General features: G+C 35.9%; 1 protein-coding gene across 1 annotated transcript; it reads right to left on the reverse strand.

Annotated features, from left to right (window-relative positions):
* Window positions 1-1,542: 1,542 nt before the first annotated feature.
* LOC129873738 (ADP-ribosylation factor GTPase-activating protein AGD12-like) lies at window positions 1,543-24,334 on the reverse strand. The gene is made up of 9 exons (XM_055948905.1): window positions 24,079-24,334; window positions 23,116-23,192; window positions 21,388-21,469; window positions 10,229-10,304; window positions 9,046-9,209; window positions 8,749-8,887; window positions 7,530-7,646; window positions 7,104-7,199; window positions 1,543-1,935 (listed from the first exon to the last, which is right to left on the reverse strand). The coding sequence occupies exons 2-9, from the start codon at window positions 23,153-23,155 to the stop codon at window positions 1,654-1,656; spliced, it is 996 nt and encodes a 331-aa protein (XP_055804880.1). The 5' UTR covers window positions 23,156-23,192; window positions 24,079-24,334; the 3' UTR covers window positions 1,543-1,653.
* Between the last annotated feature and the right edge of the window lie 1,493 nt (window positions 24,335-25,827).

Genomic DNA, 25,827 nt, shown 5'->3' on the forward strand with positions numbered 1-25,827 from the left:
TCTCAAATCATCTCTCTCCAATAATCTAAGTGTTAATGAGAGTATTATGCTTATAAAGTACTGATAAGAGACTTAATTTAGTTCTAAAACGTCAGGGTTTCAGCTTAAGAGAGGTGGGAAAAGACCAATCTATCCTTAGTAAAAACCTGAAGTTTGCCGTCTATGAGTCGTCATTACAACTCGTAGAAATATCTACGGGTCGTCATCGTCAGTCGCGGAATTGGGTTGGAAAATGTTGGGGTCTACGACTCGTGTCTACGAGTCGTCAAAGACTTGACAAGTCATAGACTCAACTCGTCCTGTAGGTCCTCGAAAATCAGAGAAAACTAAGTCTCTAAACTTTTCATACAAGTCGTTATTACGACTTGTAGACTCTTTGACGGATCGTCAACTTGACTCGTAGAAGTGAAATTAAGGGCCTGGAATTTGGCTAAGTATCAGGTGTTTCTATGAGTCATTTCTATGACTCGTGATTCTTTCTACGGTTCATCTTGTCAACTCGTGGTCAAAGTACCGAGACTTATATTTTTCAGAAGTCAAGCACAACTTTACGATTCATTCCTACAAGTCGTCAATAAACTCTTAGACTCACTTCTAGACTTGGCCATATTTCAAATCTTGATGCCAACACTACGAGTCCATCCTACGATCCGTAGGAGTTCCTACGACTCGTAGGTTGACTCATACCATATGCACAACTCCCTTTTCTCAATCTTTCTTATGGTCCTCAAACTTAGTCGAGGCTAGAATTACACGGGATGTTACAGTTTATCACTTTGTTTTTTGGTGATTTTCAATGGTTTTTTTGTATTAAATCTTAATTGTTAAACCGATAATCGAACGGATAATAATCAATAACTGATAAACCAATAATCGATAAGACAATATTTTAATGGTTCTATAACTATTTGGCATGTCTATAAATCGATAGTCAACAAGTCAAACCGATAAACTTCAAAATCAAACCAAACCGACCGATATCCAACCCTATTCCATAAACTACTCTATCATTTAGATGCTAACATACATTATTTTTTCTACATTAGATATGTGGGTGATTTTGATTATAGATATTGTTAACTAACTTGAAAGTAAAACCCTTATTGTTACTTACATGCCAAAGAAAGAAGATCATGTTTGCAGATTACTTTGAGAAAAAAATAGAAGTTGAGAAAAAAGAAAAAGAAAAAAAGGTTTTTTTTTAAAGAAAAAAGAGAAAAGAAAAAGTAATAAATAAAAGAAAAATAAAGAAATAAAAATGAAAGATACGAAGAAAAAAATAAACATTGAGAGACAATTGAGCATGAAAAGTTGTTTAAAAATATCTGAAGTGTGAAGGGGCAAAAATGTATTTATTGTATACATAAAAAAGGAAGAGATGACGCTCTTTAAAGATTTTTATTATGGGGGACAAAAAATTATGACCACACTGTCATCCCACCACACTTCTCGTAAGCATAGATTTGCGCAATATGATTTGGTCCATGTGCATAATATAGGAAAGAAAACACCTGAGAAATAAATAGAATGTGCAAGATAATACAACAGCATGGATTATCCAATATTTCTAATTCAAAAGTTCATACATGTAATTATTTCAAAAACGCAAATGGGAGGGTAAGTAGCAAAAAAATTCTAAAATCTTATATACACCTATTGGTCAAGAGGGATCCACTCTAATTCTAATTCAAGATCTCCAGATTCTACATTTTGTAGCTTAAGATTTACTTCTTGTTTCACCTTCCCATCCACGATGTTTACAGTGCTATCATCCAGCAGGGCATTATCATTTGATTTTAGCCATTTTCCAATCTGCATGTTACCAAACATTCCAGCATCCCCAAATGCCATGGCAGATGTTATCATAGGCTGGATGTCTATCTCGGCCTCCCCCATTATATCATCAGCAGAGAATGTATCATGATCGTATACTTGCTGCAGTTCCAAGTAAAAAGAAAGATGAGAGTAATGTTGAACTATGGATAGTAAAATGAATGCAAAATAAAGAGTAAGGATCTAACAAAAGGTGCATTTACAGTCAATAGTTACCCGAATTTCACAAGTCTCAGTTATTTGACATGCATCAAGGAAATGCATAGGCATAAAGATGTCGGACAGAAAAAGAAGGTTTTCTGGGACATCCAAAGTTTATATACAAGTAGAGATCCATGGCAATTGTTTTTGAGGTTCATCATCACAGAACTTATACCCATTGCAACTATTTCGATAGACTTCTTTCAAATAGAATTCAACATACAGAATAGGGAATTCTATCTTTCAGATGGAAAAGAAATTAAAAGGGAAGGAGATAAATAAAACGGTAAAGACAAAGAAGCACATAAAAAATTACTCTTCTGCTCAAGTGAACTGGCACAGACCAGTCCTGAGATGTACTCACAGTACTTCTTAACTTGATACACTATGTTAGAGACAAGCACGTAGAAAACTATTACTGATTTACCTCACTTTTGAAACCCCAAATGCTAGTCCTAAGAAGCTCATTTAAAGAGGCATAGGGCCATAGAATCCAACAGTATACATAATTCAGAAAGCAGCGGAAGACTTAATTGATATATGTTGAGCAACCAAGCAGCATTTTTCCTAGAAAGAATGAGTAAGATTACGCAACGGCTGAGACTGACAAAAGGTCTCCTGAGATCACACTCTCATTTTACCACAGATTTCCAACACTACCATTGGTACCACAAAATTTCTGCTTGCACATGAGATTTTAATTAGGCATATCAGGGTCATTTTTGGCGGCAGTATGCAGTATTCAGTATTCAGTTTAACAAGAGATTGAAGTAAAGAGAGAACCGAGAAATGCTAAGTGCTTGATACGAATTTTGTTTATCCAAAGCAAAAGTCAAACAAGTGGCTCACTAAAGCTCAGGCATCCTTTTGACTTGATAAATGCTGTTGTGTACAGTACACCAGGAAAAGAGCTCTTACGAATAAAAACACACACGATATTCTGCCCTTCTGATCATGTGGAAAATAAAGTGTAACTGACAATGCATACAAGTGGAACATCAATTTATCCCTATAGACAAAAGACATGACAAGAAAAGCTACAGAGTGTTTCAGGAAAAAGCTCGTCTGCTGATCAGCTTGACTAGCAAAAAGCAAAAAAAAATGAACCACACAAGTTAGTCACGTACTGGGTTACTCAAAGAAGGAATAGGATGGAGCAGATTTTGGTTCAAGAACCTAACCATTCGGGATTGTTACTAAACTCAAGAACTCTAGTGAATAAAGAAGTAACTTTTCAACCAAAGGGACCCAAAGTCTTCTAATATTAAAAACAAATTAAGGGGGGAGGGGGGGGGGGGAGAAAGTAGAAGTTTATGCATTTGAATAGGGTAAGACATCTTATGCCTTTTCTTCCTATCATGAGCACTGTATGATAAACCTTAAGACTTCTGATTATCTCATAAAAAGCCATAACTAAAGTATGTACCTATAACATAATACTACCTGCTGAGGTCAGTAAATAATTATGATGGATTAACTCTGAATACGGCAACAGAAGCTCATCAAAATTGTAAAATAACTTTTGAAAGACCCTGTATCATTAAATCATTTACTACATTAGAACCCGCAAGTGCAAATTTGTCTCATAGAGGAGGCAGTTATGCAAAGCAGGAGCTCTTACGAGATTTCATGTTTGCAACAGTCTCTATAAGGACTAATGAAGTTCAAATATACAAAATGAGCATGGCTTTCGTTTCCCCCTTTTTGCATTCTATTTTTGGTGCATGCTGAAACACTGTGACAATGCCCACGTAGGTGGGGGCACCGTAGCATTGTAGTGTCTCCACGAAATAGGGATCTTCCCATCAGATATACCTCAACTACCCCCCCTCTCAAACAAGTTGGGGTTTGCTATATGAATCCTAATTCATCATTTTTTTTATAACCGAGAAATCCCTGAGGACAAATTGCACACGGTTTGTGAACTCGGTGAGTAATAGGCCTCCCTCTTTATCCTTCTCCACTTAAATACCAGCTTTTGTCAGAGGCATGACTTGAAACCCATGATGTGCACCTAATCCACACATTACAATTAGCTCTTACAAGGAGACCAAAGCCATAGAGGCTCCTAATATTTCTCCATTTAAACTCATCTTCAGAGCAATATTATGCAAAATAAAAATAAAAAGTTTTAGTTCTATTTTATTTTTTCTATTATGCTTTTATCTTTCTCTAAGTCTACATGGATTCCAGGAGATTATACAACTTTTTCCATGTGAATTTAGGTATACCTCGTCTCGTCTCTTTTAATAACTTCTTTCATAATGATCTCACACCTACAAACTAATGCATTTGGAAGGCAAAGCAAAACATGATAAGATCATCTCAAGCGACCTCCCATTTTATGCTTGATGTGTGCTACTTTCACCTTCTAGGGAATGTAATCAGTTTTAATCTTATCTAATATTGTATGATTGCACATCCACCTTCGCATCCGCGTCTTTGCGACACTCATCTTATGGATGTTTTGGACTTTAACGACCCAACATTCACTACAAAATAATTGTTGGTCTTATGATTGTTATATAGAAATCTTATGATTGTTATATAGAAATTATGTTTCCTTTGCTAGGCATTCTTCTATCAAATAACACCCTAATAGCACTTCTACATTTCAACCATCCGATTTTGATTCTATGAGTCACATCTTTAACTATCATTCCATTTTCCTATAACGACGCTAGGTATTTGAATTATTTGTGTTAAGGTACAACAATTCTGTCTAATTTCACCTCAACTTTACTCTTCTTATACTAACTAAACCTGCCATTCATATATTCAGTCTTTTATTCATCCTGAAAACATTCAGTTTACAGGATTCTTCTCCGTAGTTCAAGCTTTTGGTTGACACACTTGCTTGTTTCGTCAAATCAATATAATATGGTCAGCAAATAATATATATCATGGGACATCATCTTATATTAGTGTCAGATAGCTTATCCATAACAAGGATAAACAAGTACGGGTTCAATGTCGATCCCTGGTGTAAGCCTATGGTCATGGAATAACACATTAGTATCTCTTACCATTGTACTCATGCTAGTAACGCCTCCTTCACATGTATTTTATGGCTTTTTTTATATATTTGAAATATGAATTTATTTGTGAACTTCTTATATACTCTATCAAATGCTTACTCTAGGTCAAATGAACACCATATATAGATCTTTCTTCCTGTAGTGATAATTTTCTCTGATCCTCTATGCAAAATAACTCCATTGTGGATCTATCTAGCATAAATCCAAATTGGTTCTCTGTCACTCTAGTAGTGTACTAAGCTACACTCTTTCACTTTTTTTATACAGTTTCACCGTAAAATTCTTTAGTTTAATGCCATGACAGTTCGGACAACCGACAACCTTCAACATATCCTTTGTTTTTTATAAATGGTACTCAAGGTAGTCTTTCTCCACTCATCGGACATCCAACCACTTCTTAATATAACATTGAGTAGCTTGGTAACCCATCCTACTCCAATCTCTCCAACACACGTTCAAACCTCAATGGGATACCATCTTGAACACAAGCTTTCCCAATTCTCATATTTTTCATGGCATCTTCCTCTCTGTTGGCCTAATTTTATGTGTATCTAAATTTCTATCATACACAAATGTATGGTGATCCAAATTATTATTCTCGTAGCCGTGTTGAGTTGACCAAAATTGTTCCTCCATCTCTTCTTAATCTCATTATCTCCGGTCAACACTTATTTAGAATCGTCTTTAATATGCTTCACTTGTGTAAGTTGTTACTCTGTTTCTCTCTCAAGTCGTACTAGTTTAAATATTTCTTTCTCCCTTTCTCATGTCCTAACTTTCGAAACAACCCATCTATGGCTTCCCCTCAAGCTTTACTAAAAGCTTTCTTAGCTTCCCTCTTGGCTCTCTTATACTCTTCAAAGGCCTCTCCTCCTTCTGCTTTGGGTAACTTCCTAGAGCCCTCTCTTTCAGCTCCAATAACTTTTCCCATCTCTTCATTCCCATGTGAATATCCTTATAGTCGAGGACCTAGTTGTGTCAATAAATTATAATTGAAAAAGGCAAGGCAATTTCACTCAATAATTATCTCCATATCTTACAATAATTGTTCTCACAGAATTATGCAAGTATATTCTCCGGATTGGTGTTGCTTCATTAGTTGATAGGAACAAGGGTGGCTCTAGAGTGACGCTGTTAAGTGTTTGCTTTAGGCACCCACAATTTTGAGGCCCCAAGAATTTTAAATAGTGAATTTTATGATTTTATTTTCCTTAGACAATATTGAAGATTGTAAAAAACATACAAAATTTATATTTAAATATTTTTAAAAAACAAACTATCTACTTCTTAACAGAATATTTTAGAACTTTAAATAAGCTGCTCAAATCTTCATATTAATAAATTAAGTTTTTACAACATCCAAGATAATATGTTGTAAACACATGGCTAACACTTATCAACTTGACTTAATTTTTACTCTATAAATAATAATATTACTATGTCAAGTTAAAGGTTTTATGTGTTTAAGAGTACTACCCTAAAAAAATAAGTATGAGAAAATAGAAAAGGTAACCCATATTTATTGTTCTTGTTCATTTTCCCTGAATTTTGATTATGTATTTTTCTTTTCTACTAGCTTTGTATATGTGTTACTTACACTGGTATGATGTTGTTGTGTATATACTTAACACCTCTTATTTAAATTTGGTTTTACGTCACTAATTTTATTAAGACAACCTTAATAGTAAAAAACAAATAAATAAAACTTGCTCACCGAAAAACAACCAAATAACTGCAATATTTTTTCTTTTACCTAATCATTTTTACTTTTTTGACACCATTAAGTTCCTTAAAATAATTCATTCAGTAGTTAGAAGTTCTTCTTTAATTCATTAAGCAATATATGTAATCTTGTATAATCAATAAAAAGAAGTTTTTGTTTATCCTCTAACAAAATGCTTATAATTGTATCGTCAAAATAAATTCTTGAAAATTTTTATTAATAAAAATAAGCATAAAGATGAAGGAAAATAGAAATGAGGAAAAAGTTCATAGACATTGTTCTCGAGAGAAGTAGAATAGAATTATTACCAGTTTTACAGCTCCGTAATCTTGTGGAACAGAAAGCATTACTTCCTCATTCCAAATTGGATTCAAATTGCTTTTTACTACACTTGTTTGCACTTTCTGAACAAAAGAACCAAAGAACCAAATACGAGACACATAGTTAACTTCTACTCATTAGTTCTTCGACAGTCTATGTATAAGTAAGAGCATGCATCATCAAAAGGTTTAATAATTATTTGCCAAGCAAAACTACGTAGATATAATATTCTCTTTCTACCCCAATCATATAGAGAATAATGGGAAAAAGGCAAGACTTTTTCAAAATATAAAGACAACTTTCAACAAATTCTACCACAATTCAATCATTCAATCAAATAACCAAAAACAAAGACTTTGAACTCTTTTTCTCTTCATTTCGAAATTTAAATCACATGTCAAAAAATGACTAACCTGTTTCCCAAGATTCAAGACAACATAAGGATCACTTGAGAGCATATCTCTGATGGCTAAGTTTGTGCCTTTAATTACTTTAACCTTCAGCATTCCAATAAATTCAATCATGCCTTCCTGTGAACAAAGTGAATATTAACAACATAAAATTGATTATGGAAACGCGATAAACATTTAATGATATTTTCAACATTATTGTGAAATAACTCCATATTGATTAAACTTCACGTGTGATGAAGTACTCCCTTTGTTTCAATTTGTTTGTCTTACTTTATTTTATAGTGTGTTTCAAAAGAAATGCCTCTTTCCTAATTTGGCAATTCTTTTATTTCAACAACCCACCCGCATGGCATGTTTAAGACCACAAGATTAGAAAGACATTTTGCTACATTACACATATCTTTAGTTTTCGACCACAAGGTTAAAAGAGCATTTTAGTACATTACACATATCTTTAGTTTAAGACCATAAGATTCAAAATTCATTTTTATTTTCTTAAACTCTATGTCAAGTCAGATTAAAACAAACAAATTGAAACATCAGGATTACCAATTTACAAACAAATATAATGCCCTCTACCACTCGTCCACCACTACCTAGACGCACTAGAAAAGGAATGTCTTAGACAACACCAACAAGAATTATTTGGCACCTACATGCATGATGGGGAAATTAGTAAGACCTTTGCTTAGGCCCCCAAAATTTTGAGGCATCAAATTTTAATAATGAATTTAATAATTTTATTCACTTTAACAATATTGATATTTGTAGAAAAAAAATTAAAAAGTACAAATTCTTTATTAAAAGAGAAAAAGGGAAATATTGCCTACTTTTTAACCATAGAAATATTTTAGAACTTCAAATTAAAGAACTCAAATCTTCATAATAGTAAATAAAGTTAAGTCTTCTCAATATAAATAATAAATTTCTATTTGTGTTGTAAGAACACTAAACTACAATCAATTTTGGAAGAAAATTGTGATACTATATTTTTGCATGTCTATGTAGAGATATAAAATTATATTAAATTTCTTTATAGCATCATAAGAAATTTGGCTTTATGACACTAATTTATTGGGCCGACCTTGATGAGGGAAGATGTCATAGTGAGATATTTGATTCAGTTTGTCAAAGAGAAATTATCAAATACTCCATATAAATCAAACATTGTGCAAAAGAATTAGCTGGAAAAAGGATGAATATTGTATTTAGAACTTACAGATTTTTGTGAACTCGAACTTGAACTTTGAAAGCTCTCTGTGATCTTGTTGGATAAACTTGTTTTGAGAGATCCTTTTTTCTGATTTGACAATATACGCAAGCTTGGTTTCAAGAATTCTTGTCGCTCATACTTAGACCTTGAAAAGAAATGCGCTTACATCAATGAAAACAAGACCTACTAGAAGTCAATATTTATCCAAAAACTAACACAACAATCAATAAGGAAAGGCTCATGAAGGCTGCCTCAAGAAGTAAAGATAAATAGAAAGAACAACACTTCCACATCTGACCTAACCTAATGAATTTAGAACGCTGCTCATGGCTGGCATCTGGTCCTGGCTTTGAAATGCCTTCAGGAATATAAGCTTCATAGATTGAATTTGCCGAAGCATTACCTCCAACCTCAACCATTGCATCAATTTCATCATCAGACCATTCATCCAATGTCACAGACAAAACCTGCAACATCATAGTCATATTAAGGAGGAGGAAAATCAGAATTTGTATTAACAAGAAGTAAGAACGATATTGCCATTTCCCATGCCAGGAAAATATGCACTAGAGAATCATGGATCTACACACTTGACAATATCAGAGATGTAGCATGACTTCTAGAAGAAAAACCTTGCTAAGGCTATGTAGTAAGCTAAAGGAAACTGAGAAATTTAGTGCTTTACCGATCCTAGACTCGACTTAAAAAACAAAGGTGATTTGGGAGTAGCAGAACTTTTCAAGTCAATATAACTCTCTGTACTTGAGAAATATCGAAACATTTACTGAATTGTCGAGGTAACAGATAGTTATCTGGAGTCAGGTTGCCAAAAGACAATAGCAAAGCAGCAAGTGCCAGGACGGAGCAAAACAGAAAATGTGTCATGAAGAGGAGAATACTTGATAAGTTTTTCTGTAATCTTGGCAAACTGATTTAAGAAATTAAAAAGTATAATCTGAGATAATTGGAATATTTCAACGACTTTAAATCAGGTTAAACAGGAAATTTGTTGCTGGAAATCTGCCAATAACAGTAAATCATGGGTCATACAGAAGATGACCAGCCATTCATCAATCTCACTGCCACCCTTCTCCTTTTCTAATGAACAAGTTGCAAGCTACCAAACATGTGCATTGGTATCATAAAGGACAAAAGGAAAAAAAATACTTTACCTTTTGAGAGTGACAGGAAGCAAGTTCAATTTGGTTAAACTACAACAAACAAACAGTTCAAGGTTATAAGACCTTGGTAATGGTTATATTAATGATCTCTATAGAATTTGGAACATCAAAACATCAGTGTGCAGTCAATTATGAAGACATTGGGGAAAAAAGATTTAGGTTCTCTGCTTAGGAAAAGTAAATCCATAGAGCTAAGTTACATACGTATCTCAAATAAGAGAAGTGTAGTTCAAGCAGTAAATCATGGCCATCAACTCTGAAGAAAAGAAGAAAATACAGACAACAAATGACCGTGAAAAACTTACTTTTGAAATGTGAGTTCCAAGGCTTCTGTGCACACCACAGCATTTTAAGCATATGAAAACGCCAATATTGGTCGACCTGAAATTGATGAATACAATGCAAACACTATAAAATTAAGGGAGAGAAATGGAAGGAGGAGAAAGTTATTTTGAGATACTTGGAAACAGAAATGGCCAGGAGGATAAACATGTAAAAGAAAATGACCTTTCACCTTGTCACTTATACTCTTTTTCTTAAAAGTAGTTTTCTAAAACAAGAGGGAGATAGAAGTCTACAGCAACAGCACACAAGTTACTTAAAATATCTTTTAAGGTTGAAGCAATGACATCATCTTCCGTACTCAACCAAACCTGATAAAGGGTCAGGTCAACCAAGAGGTTGGGCCGGCCAGACTTGGTAAGAGGGGCGTGGAACCAGCCCTACCCCTTCTTTAGGGGGTTGGAACTGACTTGGCCAAGTGAGGCTCAATGAAATCCTTCCATTTTTCAATCTGGTGAGTCAAGTGAGGCTCATTTTTCTGTCCAATTATATACGATATCACCTAAAACCTAAAACTATAAAATACCTGCTAATTATTTATTTTTCTAAGACCAATTTACAGTTATCTCTTAATATTCTCCTAACACTCCCTCAAGCTCTCATTTTCTTAATTTCTAACTTGTTCTAGGTGATTGAAATATGCAATCAAATTTTGATGCCTACATTTTCATTTCAGTTTTGGAAAATGGTCTACATGTTCCATCTTTTCATAAATAATTACTTACTTTGAATTTTTTAATCTTTATTTGCATATATAATGACACCCCAACTTGGTTGGGACTTGGGTGTAGTTGTTGTATAGAAATCTTCATCTAGTTCATCTTTTCAATTACAAAGACCTTTATACTATCAATTTGATGAGCACCCAAGGGTGTGGCCTAGTGGTCAATGAAGTGATTGAGAGCCGTGAGGTCTCAAGTTCAAATTCCAACAGATACAAAAACACTAGGTGATTCTTCTCATATGTCCTAATCTTGGTGGACAGAGTTACATGGTATCTGTTGTTGGTGGGAGGTGATAGGATCCCGTGGAATTAGTTGATGTGCCCGGACACCAGTCATCGAAAAATAAAAGTTACGTATTTTATAAATACTCGTAAAGTAGAATTAATATTTGACCTGTCTCCCTCTAGGCAATGGCGCTAGGGCGAACTAATGTGCACCTAGCCAGAAATGGCGAGGAGTAGAGGGAAGAAGATCACTAACAACAATGGAGGCAAGGCGAGCAAGGGAAGTACAGCTAGCACGAAGGAATTGGGAGGAACCTCTATGGGGATTACCCCAATTTCCATGGAACATTAGCCAGGACTGCCTGGGAGTAAAATCTCAACGCCTGATGCCAAAACCCCAGAATTGACTGGGGTGAACACCACAGGAAAGGAACAGCAAGCCAGTGTAGGAATTCAATCAGCACAATCAAGAGGTGTGAATGTAATACCCAATCCTAAGAAGACCCCGACTGAACTGTTCCCTGAACTAAGTCCTACTAGCAGAACTAGAGAAGAAGCAGTGGACGAATTTATTCCAAGACAACTGGTTAGCAGCGCAGGGGATGACACTGAGGTATGTTGTACCTACCATCAAAAATGGAGAAACGGTAGTCGAACTGTGTGAGGATGAAATTGAGTCAGAGACTGTCTGGTGGAAGAAGGCATTGATACTATATGTTGTAGGGGCCGACCAACCATTGCAGCTCTCAAAAGGTATATTGCAGCCACTTGGAACTACTTCGCAAAACCTTAGGTAAACTACCACAATGATGGCTATTTTCTAGTGAAGTTTGCTAGCTTGGAGGAAAGGGATGAGATGCCATACTTGGGGCCTCATATGATGAACAATACGCCAGTTTATGACCGTTAAGTTAGAGAACAATTCATTTTGAGCTCCAAGCCTTTTAGCTCCTATAAATCCTCTCCGTACAGTTTATGACCGTTATTTTCTAAAGAAGCTTTCTCTTACTTTTCTCGCGTTTGGGCAACACGCTCCGTCCCGATGGGGACGCCGATAACCCCAGAACAGGCGAGTTTGGGTGAGAATATAAACAACAACACTAAGGCGACACAGATCACGGAAGAAATTGCTCAAAAAATCAATTACGCCAAAATAATTCAAGACCCTATAAATGCAAACTCTAGCAAGAGTCGATCTGGGAATCCAGAAGTTACAGCGAGAGTCACAACTCATAATGGGATTCCTGCGGTTATTTTCAAGGCTAGTGACTATTACGGGATAATGGCTGATGAATGTAAGCTGACGCTTGTGGGAAAGTTTATGAGAACACGCCCTCAATAGAGAAGATCCGATCAAAGTTTGCAGAGAAAATCACTGTCAGAGGTAATGTAAAAATTGGCGCATATGATTTCGCACTGTGTTTTTAGACCTCTCTATTGAAGATGACTTCAAAAAACGTATAGTATAAGAGGTCTATTGAAATCAAAGGTCAAATGATGTGGTTAGAAAAGTGGAGTCCGGACTTTAAGCCTGATGAGTACTCTCCTGCAGTTCCTGTCTGGGTGTTATTGCCGGGATTACCATTTCACTGCCATACTTGGAACTACGTTAAACAAATCGTTGGGCCAGTTGGGACGCCTCTAACCATGGACCTTGCAACTGATCACAAAACAAGACCTAGTATGGAAAAGGTGCGGGTGGAGGTAGATCTCACGAAGCCTAAGTTAACCTCTGTTTTTGTGGGATCAGAGGATGATTCTTGTCCATTGAAAGGATACTACCAAAAGTTGGAATATGAAAATGTGCCTAAATATTGAAGATTCTGTAAAATTTTGGGGCATGCTATATAGCAATGTAGAAGGATGGAACAAAAAAAGGCCGAGGAAAAAGCTGCTGCCGAAAAATATGCAAAAGGTAAAGAACAAGCTGAAACAAGTGGTAACAAGAAAAATGAGGTGGAACATGATCAGAGAACTGAAAATAGGAAGAACATGACAGATCTGGCAATAATGAGGAAAAAACTGATATTAATGAAAAAGATGATACTACCAAAGAGAACAACGAAGCAACTGTTAGCTACGACAAAGTGCACAGAGAAGATGATCAACATGAGAGTAAAAAAATTGAACAACATGATATTATAAGGAATGATTCTATGATTGAGGAAACAAGAAAGAAAAAAAAGTAGGAATAAGATAAGTGAAGAACTGGAAAAGGAAGGCTCTGTCCTCAAGGACATATTGGACAAAATCAAGAGAAAGAAGAAACAAAAGATGCCAAAAGAAAGATCTAATGTGAAAGTTAGACTTGGATCTGGAAAAGCTAAAGAACAAATAGCAAGGGTCGCAGAGAAACAAGCCACGGATACCAAGGATCAAGAATGTGTTGAAGAAGATTATAGTGCAGGAGATATTATTACTAGACATGAGGGAAATGAGATGGTTTAACAACAGAGAAGTAATAAACAGCCTGATGCAGAAAAATATGATAATGCAAATCAGAACAATATATACGAAGAGGGCACAGGAGACAATTTAGAAAGGAGTGTCAACAATCAAGAAGAATCTTCTAGCCTTCCAAAGAATATTGAAAATCTGCCTGCTAAAAAATTAGTGGTAGATCTCAACGACAACATGATTGATACGTATAGCTCTCAGGAGAAGGTGGATAACACCGATGAAGACAATACTGAGATCAATAAAGATGATTTTCTGAAAGAAAATGAAAATCTAGGCAAATCACAAGAAGAAAGTGATGCACCACAACACCTTAATGAGGTGTAGGACAAACATGGTTTGTCACCTGTGAAAAGAGGCAGAAGCAGACACAACATAGACAACAAGAGCAGCAGGAAAAAAACTACATCGCCTCTTAGGGGGTTAGAAACAAAAAATCTACCATATAAATGTTTCCAATGATTAGTGCAATTATTTGGAACATTAGAGGGGTAAGATCGAGAAAGGCCATTCACGGACTCAAGGGAATGGTTAACAAATACAACCCTGACATTATTGCTATTTCAGAACCGATGGTTAATAGAGATAAAGTGGAGGGGTACAAAAGATTTTTGGGCTTCGATCACTGTATGTCTAATACCAATGGTAAAATATGGTGTTTTTGGAGAGAAGACTGTACTACTACAATCACAGAATCATGAACAACAAATCACTCTCAAAATCCAAAAAGACCAAATCAGCCAGGAGCATTATGTAATTGCAGTTTATGCAAAATGTACCGCTATGGAGAGAATTGAATTATGGAAGAGTTTGGAGGATCTTAATGCCATTATTAATAACCCTTGGTGTATTGGAGGGGATTTTAATGTCATCCTTCATCCCGAGGAGAAACTTGGTGGATTACCTCATAGAAATAGGGAAAGCTTTGATTTCTCAGAATGCATGGATTCATGTGGTATGGTTGATATCGGTTATAGTGGATCTAAATTTACTTGGTGCAACAATCGGTGACCAAGCAAGCGGATTTGGAAAAGATTGGATAGGGTGTTTATTAACGATCAATGGGCACAAAATTACAACTAACACTGTAAGACATCTTCCAAGGGTTGGTTCGGACCACCGACCAATGTTACTTAGGTGTGAGAATGGTACAAAGGCTAGAATGAAATATTTTAAATTTCTGGACTTCTGGATCACTCAACATGATTTTATTGACATAACATTGTTGAAAATGATTGGAAACAAGAAATTTGTGGGAACCCTATGTGGAGGCTTCAACAAAAATTGAAAAGATTGGGAAGGAGATTATCCAAATGGTCCAGGGAGGATATAGGAGATGTTCATGAGCAAGCAGATTCTTGGGAAACTAAAATTCAAGGGCTTGAGGATATGGACTTGGACTTGAGGAATGCTGATAGTAGAGAAGAGCTTAATAAAGGTCACGCCGAATACATATGTTGGATAAACAGACAGGATAGTTTATTAAAGCAGAAGTCACATGTCAGGTGGTTTGAAGAAGGCGACAATAACACCAAATACCTTCACTCTGTGATAAGAAATAGAAAAAGAAGGTTGTGCTTGAGCAGAATTATGAATAAAAAAGGGAAAATGGGTTTCAGGAGACGAGAAGATCACTAAAGTGGCTCTTAAACACTTTGAGCATGCTTTATTCTTAAACAGGCTACCTTGGATACCAGAATATTAGATTGTATTCCTACTTGTATTACAGAAGAAGACAACAGGTATATGATTATGTGCCCTCAAGAAGATGAGATTAAGAAGGCAGTGTTTAACATGAGCCCTAACAGTGCAGCAGGGCCAGATGGCTACTCAGGAAGGTTTTATCAGAGTTGTTGGGAAATTATCAAGAAAGATGCGATAGAATTTGTTCAGTTTTTCTTTCTTAAAGGAAAACTGACTAAATTCTTCACTCACACTTTATTGGTATTAATCCCTAAAGTGGAATGTCCAGCTAACTTCGCAGAGTTCAGGCTAATAAGCTTGAGCAATTTTTCCAGTAAGATCATCACCAAAATCATTTCAAGTAGGTCAATCCGTTGCTTCCTCTCATGATCTCAGAAAATCAAAGTGTTTTCCTTAAGGGAAGACTGATTACTGAAAATATTCAATTGGCTCAAGAGATTGTCCAGAATATCAAATGCAAGAATAAGGGAGGAAATGCGGTTCTTAAGTTGGACATGGCTAAGGCTTATGACAGAATGTCATGGCCTTTCTTAATGGCTGTCTTAAAGAAGTTTGGGTTCTCTCACGAAGTTATTGAGATGATTATGGGTATCATTTCTAATGTATGGTATTCCATCATTATTAATGGTACTAGAACTGGATTTTTCACATCGTCTCAGGGCCTTAAACAGGGAGATCCTCTTTCCCCTTCCTTATTTATTATTGGTGCTGAAGTTTTAGCTAGATTACTTAATAATCTTAATCAATGTGAACGTTTCCTTTGTTTTGTTATGAATGAATCAGCTCCTATTATTAACCATTTATCTTATGCAGATGACACTGTAATCTTCACTAGTGGCAACACTAAATCTATCCAGATGGTGATGAAGCAGATTCATTAGTATGAAAGAAGCTCAGGACAAAAAATGAATAACAACAAATGCTTCTTCCTCACTGCACCAGGCACTGGCCCAACCAGAATTAGCAAGATTAGAACGTCAACTTGTTTTATGGACAAGCAATTCCCTTTTGAATATTTGGGATGTCCCATATACATTGGAAAGAAGAAATGTGAATATTTTGAAAAGTTATTGTCCAAGATCATCAAAAGACTCAATGGTTGGCCAAGTAAAATGTTATCCTTTGGGGGGGAAATTGTTCTTATTAAGCATGTCCTTCAGTCGCTTCCGATATATACTATGACAGCTCTTAGTCCTCCCAAAGGTATTATCAAGCAGATTGAGAAACACTTTGTTAATTTTTCTGGGGATCTAGTAATGGAAAAAATAATTATCACTGGAGTTCTTGGGAGAACTTGTGCTTCCCAAAAGAAGAAGGTGGTGTGGGAATTAGGAAGTTGGCAGACATCTGCGAAACTCTTAATATTAAGAAATGGTGGAGATTCAGATGTCAGGACACTCTATGGGCAAGATTCACTAAAGCAAAGTACTGTATTAGAGCTCAGCCCGTCAACAAAGTATGGGTCTCTGGAAATTCTCATATTTGGAAGACTTTGACTAAGGTTATAAGCAAAGCTGAGCCTAATATGATCTGGAAAATTCATAATGGAAGGATTAGTTTTTGGTGGGATAATTGGACTGGACTTGGGGCAATTGCTAACCATTGCCTAGGACAGACTCACCCTACCAAAATTATGGTTAATAACTATATTAAAGATCAAAGATGGAATATGGAGAGGCTACGCAGAATCCTTCCAAATTGGATATGTCAAGATATTCAACAAAGTGATCCTGGAAAAAGCGACTATCTTACATGGAAGTCAGCTGCAGATGCAACTTTCTCTAACAAAGAAGTCTGGAATGGGATCAGAACTCATAGACAATCTGATCATATGATCAACAGAGTTTGGCATAAAAATCTCCCTTTTAAATTATCTTTTCTCTCTTGGTGATTAATTAAGAGTAAACTACCTTTTGCTAATAACTCTGTTTGCAGGTACGTTGACAATATGCCAACTGATTGTATTTGTTGTGCTGCTCCTGTGATAGAAACCATTCAACATTTCTTCTTTGAAAGTGAAACTGCACAAACTCTATGGAAGTTTTTTGGGCATCCCCTAGGCATCAAATATCATAGAAACCAGGCCAGAGTCTTCTTGCAAGATTGATGGTAGACTCCGATCAAAAATGCAGTCCACAAAATGGTTATCCAAGTATTACCCGTTATATATTTTGGGAATTATGGAGGGCCAGATGTGCCTGCAGATATGGGAGGCAAAATAGATTCTACACAAGGAAAATGGAGCAACAAATACTATGGAATCTAAAAGCAACCATGAATCAAGCTTCCCTACTTGCAAATTGGATTATCATTGGCTACAACTATGTGATATGATAGAAAAGCTTAGGCCAAGAGTAATCTACAAGGCGGTGACTTGGAGGTTGCCTCAAACAGGATGGACCAAGTTCAAAACAGATGGCAGCTATATGAAGGAGATAGGAAGAGTAGGCATTGGTGGTGTGGCCAGAGATGAACATGGAAATCTTTTATATGCATTTGTTGTTCCTGTTAAATGTAATAACCACAATGTTGCCGAAGCTATGGCTGCTAGATACGCTGGACAATGGATCAAGAACAACGATGTCAGAAAATGCATCATAGAACTGGACTCTATTGTAATCACGGATATGTTGACGAGTAAAACTACTAGCAACCTTATTCTCTAGCCCTTCATTGAGGATACCATTGCGTTTGTAGAGCATAGGGAAGTAACTATTACTCACTGCTATAGGGAAGCTAACATGGTGGCGGATTATTTAGCCAAGTTAGCCACTACTTTGGATAATCAACTTTTGATTCATATCATTAGTCAATTGCCAAGAGGTGCATTAGGATCTTTCTTTTTGGATAGAAGGCAAATTCCTAATGTGAGGCTACGATATGACAAAGCCAACTTTTTTGTTAGCTAGCGTTATATTTCATTGTAGTTAGCGAAGGTGTGAACACCTACTGTTAGACACTCCTCTTTTAGCCTAGATTGCTTGAAAATCTGTGATTGTATATCAGGGGTAAGGTCTAGTCCCCCCCCCCCCCCCGTCTTTTGTGCTCTCCATGAAATGATATTCAACCTACCCAGGAATATATCTTCCTGAAATTTTTTCTTTTAAAAAAACCCAGTTATTGTAAAAGCTTGGTCCCCTGAGTTTGATTTCACAAGGAGGACCTGCAAACCATTCCTATTTGAGTAAAATTCCCAAGTCTTCCAATGAATTGCTGGGAGGTGCGATCTTTGAGTAGAATTGGAAGTGGATTGGGTATCCTAATCTATGTAGATGAGTGTACTACTCAGGTGGATAGAATTTTGTATGCTAGATTGCTTGTGAGATGGACATGACTAGGAATATGCCTAAGGATATCAATGTTGAGGATCCAAACGGTAGAGTGTTCACTCACGTGATTGAATATGAGTGGACACCAACTTACTGCCCAACATGCTTGATTATAGGACAGAGATGCCAACCCAAGGAGGATGCTGTGGCCAGACCCAAGATCGGACAGGGAGAGCAGAAGTATGAATGGCATCATAAGAGAGGGCAAAGGTACTTAGGAGTGCCACTAAGTACTAAAAGAGTATCCATCCTACAATACCAGCCACTGATTGACAAGATTATGGAGAGAATCCTGAACTGGACCTCTAGGTTCTTATCTTATGCAGGGAGAACTCAACTCAACTAGAGTGTATTGTTTTCTATCCAAGTGTTCTGGCCGCAGGTGTTTGTCATGCCTAAGAAGGTTATCAAGTGTATTGAAGCCATGTATAGAGCCTTTGGACAAGAGGAGCAGAATTGACCAAGAAAGCTCTGATTGCCAAGGATCATCTATGTAGCCCAGACACTGCAGGGAGACTTAGCATTCTGAATATGCAGACTTGGAACAGAGCTTCTGTCAGTAAGTTTTTTGTGGAACTTGTGCAAGAAGAAAGATAGGCTGTGGGTACAGTGGATACATATGTACTATGGGAAGCAAGGTACACTTTGTGGGGTTGAAGCTCCGCAGGCCTTTTGGATGATAAGGAAGATCCTCCAAGCTTATAAGTACTTTGAAGCTGCTGGATGGGATGAAATTATGAAAATCTAGTAAAACAGTTAAAAAAGTTCTCTATCAAACAACTGTACCAGAAACTTAGAGGTGATTATCAGAAGGATGATTTGCAACAATGTAGCCTGTCCAAAGTAGAGTTTCATTCTCTACTTAGCCCTACATGGCAAGAAACTCACAAAGGACAGATTGACATCTTGGGGCTGTCTGGAAGATGTGCAGTGTGTGTTGTGTGAAGCTGAGCCTGAGAGTATCAACCATCTGTTCTTTAGATGCTCCTTTTCCACACACATATGGCAGAAGATACTTACATGGCTAAACATATATAGGAAGCCAGCTGAGTGGGATGAGGAAACAAACTCCGCTGTCACTAATTGCAGGGGGAAGCAACCAAAGGTTGTGGTCTATAGAGTAGCATTAGCTGCAACTGTATATCTCATCTGGCAGGAAAGGAATCAGAGAATATTTCAAGCTAAAGCTAGGGAGGCCAAGGTGATAGTGAGACAGATTGTTCAAGATGCTCATACCAGGGACAGTGCTGCAGTACTTAAATTTCTATCCTCTGTAAATCTGGAAGAATGATGTAGCATGATGAACTTGAGCTTAAAAAAGTTTCCTGGAATTTTCCTCTTCAAATAGCACTTCTATTTAATTATTCTTTGTTTAATACTTACAAAATTAGTTTTGCAAAAAATTGAAAAAACTAAAAATTAACAGCCATACCTAAGACCATATGACATAATGCTAGGGTATAGATCTCAAACCGGACCACCCTAAGGAATTTAACAGGAGGGACAGAGCTCAAGGGCCTAAACGTAAAGAGGACGGTCCTTACCAAGAGAGAAGACGAGGGAGAAAATCTGTTGCTATCCAAATTTCAACTGCTTATTGGAAGCAACAATTCCAAATAAACATACATCTAGAGTTAGTTTCACTAACTTCTACTCATATAAGTATTCAACTAAACCAAAAAATAAATTAGCAGGGGATATAACGAACTTGTAGAGTAGTTTCTATCTAACAGAGGACCCTTAAAAGATGTAGCACTTGTTATTATCATCAGTTTACGACGTCAACAAACAAAACAGCATTGACATTCAGTAATTTGCTATTCTACATACCTCCATCTTTTACGAAATATAATATCAAAACTTTGAGCAATTTCCTCATGAAGCTAGCAACTCAGCAATAAAAACTATTTGATAATGAACATCAAGAAAAGGAAGCTAAAATCCTACTACTCTTTGAAATTTATAAGTTTGCATGGCAAGGCACTATCGTTTTCTTCAAGAATAAGCATATTATATATCTCGATCTCCAAGTTTGTTCTTATTTGCGGCATACCATTTTCCCTATCTTTTAGGTAATTACTAAATGGATGACTTGAATTATGATGTAGGCTAGGTATGGTAGTAATAGGTTACACCAACAGGGTAGCTGAGGCCATAAACTTATATCAGGAAGGAGTCAGCTGTCTTTTACCATAATCATAAAAAATGAAATTCTTCTCACCATATCATTACAATGATTTGCCAATACAAAGGTCTTTAATTGCTAACCTTCAACGATAGACACTAAACTGAACTAAATTGCCTTTCATCTAATCACTTTTTTCCTTTTTCCACTCAACCTGACAGATATCTGTATATGGTTGTTCTCTATATTAGGGAAGCTTTGCTGGCTGAACATACAGTCCTCGGGGAACAGCTTGACTACATGCATGGCAAGAGTTATAGAAGAACAGAAAGAAATAATAAAGAAAGCTACATCTAAGAAAGTGACAACCCCCTACCCACCCCCAAAAGGGAAAAAAACCAATATAAGAACTTCAAATTTAGGTCTATATAGAAAGAGGCCCATAAATTACAATCATTAGATATGTGCATTATGCATTTCCTGTTCCTGTTATTATCCAAAAAGTATCCACACTTCTTCAAATAGAAAGATAAGTAGGCATCAGGTGCCGAAACTTACGCCCATTTAGGGTCTGGAGAACCACAATCAGCACATACACGATTATCTTTTTGAAGCAAAAGGTCTTTCAATCTTCTCTTGCCTGTGAATTTACAATTACCAGTCACACAAAAAGTAAAAGATGAATCTAATTATTCAAAGATTGAAAAGGTTGGAGGTATCTATACAAGGACAGGGTAGTAGCTTACTGTGACCAATGAAGATTGAGTCATCATTTTGTAGCAAAACATAGTAGTTAGTTGGAAAAAATAAAAGCATAGAACTATCTCAAACTGCACAAGAAACAGTCAATACACCACATGGGCTGTCTTTTTATGATACGAGGACGAAAAAATTTGTACTTCAAAGTTAAAACTTATAACTCCAAATCCTCATTCATTTATCTCACAAAGGACTACTTCTGCCAACTATCAATAGTGCAGCCATCAATGTTAGGCATGTAAAGTTGTAGAAATTATGGCCCAATAACCAGCAAACAAATTAAAAGGGTGCATCTTTTTTTTTCTTTCTTATAAGAAGTTTTACTTTGTAAATGACCAATGCCTTACTGGATCCCATAGACCTATTTACAAGGAACAGGTAGTGGAAAATTCAAGAAAAGTAAGAAGTTTTAGCATGCAAGATTAAATTTTGGAATGTTAAGCCAGGTGTCTTTCATTATAGTCCACTCTCAATTAAATGAATCTGTAATTTCTCAATTACTGTATGAAGTAAACAGCAATACCAAAAGACAAGCATATACACTCCACCTTTAAAAATGGTCTAACATCAGTAGCGGATACACTTTTGATGAGGGGGTTCAACTAAACCTTCTTCACCTGAAAGTTGTACTATGTATACAGGTGAAAAACCTTCTTATGTGTATATATAAAAATTGTTGAATCCCCTAGACGCAAGAGAGAATTTCTTGAATCCCCTTGATGAAATTCATAGCTCTACCGCTGGTCTAACAATCAAAGGTTCAGTGCAGACATGGGAATCCACCTACATGGCTAACAAGTTATTGCTCTTTGGTGTAATCATTTCAACTTTCACGTGAACTTCTAAGATGAGTTGGCTAACCTATCAAACAAACAATTAAAAATACAATAAAAACAGGTGGAAATAAGCCTTTAACCAAACATGACTGTAGAAGCTCCACCTACTGCTTCCAATACCCTTATAAAGCAAGAGATCTTGACATCTGTAACCCATGTTGAAAACACAGGTCTGGTCGGTCTCAACAGAAGTGTTCTATGGACACAGGTTGCATTATTCTTCAATGTTCTCCTTCACAACTCAATTGAATGACCAGGCCTTTGTAGCTCACGCCATAACCTTAAGAGATGAACAGATAGAACCAGGACTAAACAAGAGGTGTTTTGACTTCTAAAGAGTGAGCTTGAAATTCTCCAAGGAGCATCTTTATATTGCAATCAACCAATAAGGAAGTCTGAGCATGCACATAAATGTGAAGAACTACAGACACAATTTCCATTAAAATCGAAAGACGTTATCGTCTCAGAAATTTGAGAAGTAATTATTTACACCTTTGTATCACGGACTACAAACTCACAGTTTTCTTAAGCTTAGATGCTTCAATTTACAAAAAGTCTCTTGGATGCAATTTCAAGATTCGTCATGAACCAACACATAAGGGACAATAAGATGGTTGCTGTGAAGTAACTACTCTCATACAAAGCTAGATTAGCACATAAGCAGACGTTTGATAGTGCAGTGAGATCATACTTGAAGTTGGTCTTGTAAGTGCAGACGGGCGCTGGCTCATTGCTCTCTACTAAGATGCTCTCCTTCAACTTGACCACCTTTTACAAGGAACCAACATATAATAAGTCAGTCAGCTGAAGAGCTTAAGGAAGATATGGATGTGACAGGGGTCTTCACATATTCACATTTGTAAAAATCCTACAATCATATTGCATGAAAGAGAAATTAATAAAATGAAAATGAATCTCCTTTCTTGTTTTCACCAGGTGTCATTGGTATGGCTGAAAATATTTTCCTCCAGGAAAATGCTTTTTAGTGTTTGGTTACCTGAAGTCATTTCCTATACAAATATCCCAACTCATATTGCTTTGCTCGATACACAGTCAATTAGACATTGCTTTCAACCTTCAACACTCAAAACTATCATCAAGGCTCTATCCTTATGCTTTATCCTACATTTTGTAGGATTACCATATATAACAAACTTCCATACCAACCAAACACTTAAAAATGGTTCCACAAAATGATTTCCCAAGGTAAAATATTTTCCCCTGGAAACATTTCTTGTCATACTAAATGCATAATATACATTCCAGATATCAGGAAACATACAACGGGATGACACTCTGACAAAGCAAAACATCAGAAAGGAAAAATGCTGCTAGCAGGACAAGGAACCACAAGGAAACAGAACTTTAAAAGTAATTGGTAGCATCAGAAGCCCATAAATCAAAAAAAGTGTAGAACCCATTCGAATTCCACAACATAAATGGTAATCGGACCAATCATGCAAGCGGAATCCAGGTACACAAAACTCAGATAATTGGAAGAATCAATGAATACCAAAATACAAGGATATGAGCATTAAAAAAGAAAACATGTCACAGATCATCAAATAGTGATTGTGTTGAAAGAAACATGATAAGAGGGTAAAATTTAGCTGAAATGCATGAAAGATCCAAGCAGAGAAAGAACAATCATAACCTAATTTGTGCCAAGAATATTGATTGATGATTCACACTTGGAATCTGAGATTATGCTTCAATGGGGAGATTGATATTGACGAAGGATACACAGGATGGAGAGAGAATAACAGGGGAAGTGGGAGAGAAATGCGAAGTTTTACATCTCAAAGGTCAGTTTATAAAGTTAATTTTGATTGATTATTAAAGTAACAATAACAAACTACTTCTATTACACAAAGTATGTATTCTATTAACTTTACCCACAACCCCTGCGTCTGAATCCTTTATCCAACAAATTTCTAGTCATTCCCAAAAATATAAAACTTTCTATTTTTTTCCTATAACATATTAAATTAGTATATGCTATATGTCCATATAAATAGCCCATTCATGAATTAATTTTGTGTGCTATATAAATCATTAAAATTAGGATAGATATAATGATTCAGATTATTTATTGCAGGAAAAACACATGTTGAATTTATTGTGGAAGGAATTAATAAATATCGGGTATTTTTCACTTTTTCTTACTCAATTATTTTTCTTCTTCCTGCAGATTTGAAACTCATATCCATGACAACTGCTATTTTCTATTTTTCATTTTAATTACTCTTTCCGTTGTATTTTCTATTTTTTTATTTTAGTTACTCTTTCCGTTGTAATTGTAGTTGTCTTTTCATTTCTATATAGAAAATTATCCCAAAATATCATGTCATTTATTTTTCTAACTATTTCATTGAAATTGACCAGAGATATTTAGAATTTCAACTTTTTGGTAGATCCACAAATATTGTATTCAATTTTCAAAAGTATCAGTTTGGAGGCTTCATAGAGAAGAATGAACTTTATGTGCTACTCTTATCCACATTTGAACACTTATATTGAGATTCTTATCAAAACTATTCCATTGCGGGTAGCCAAAATCTATGGAAGTATGATTGACAAACATGTGAATAAGAATGCAGTACATTTTCTATATGATACATTCAAATGCGTGGAGATTGTTGAGGTTTTGCTATTTCTAATTTTGGTTGTTGTGGGAGATAAAAGACTATAGATAAATTCGATAAGATGCAATAAATCAGGCAATAGTAGCCCAAATGCATTCTCCACTTTGCTTGTAAATGTGCTATATATTTTGTGCACAAAAATGTGAAGTGCCGATGTCTTCATGGATTCAGAAGTCCATTTGTAGTTGTTGGGACACCAGACATATCAATTTGAGTAATTATGAGAAAATAACTAATTACAACTTACAGAAACTATTATTGACATTGAAGTAGACAGAGATACTTTTAGATATATTAGTTGCTTGTTGGCCATTACTTATTCCATTGAAGCTAACTTCATAAGAGTTCAATGAAAAAAGTGATTATGTCAACTATTGTTGCTTAATCAACATTGCTTTTCAGGAAAGTTTAGCACATGTGGACAAATTTATTGGCTTTTGTATCTTGTGGTAAAAGCAGGGTATTATGTTGCATCTCTATAGTTTGAAGATGTTTCAAGTAGTGAACACTGGCTAACACTTTTTCTAATGGGAACCACTTTTCCTTCTTCTTCAATTGTCAATGGTAATATGCAATTCTGGATTGCTTCAATCGAGCAATTCATTCAAATAAAATTTGATTATTGACTGACATATTGTAGGTGCTCAATACTCCCCACTACAACAAGTGAGATCAACCATTGCTAGTCACAAATAAGATCATCCACTGCTAGTCTAGTATTTAACAATAGCCTTGAGGACTAGGTCGATTTTAAGCGG

Source organism: Solanum dulcamara, chromosome 11 (assembly GCF_947179165.1).
Source record: "Solanum dulcamara chromosome 11, daSolDulc1.2, whole genome shotgun sequence".
Taxonomy (NCBI): domain Eukaryota; kingdom Viridiplantae; phylum Streptophyta; class Magnoliopsida; order Solanales; family Solanaceae; genus Solanum; species Solanum dulcamara.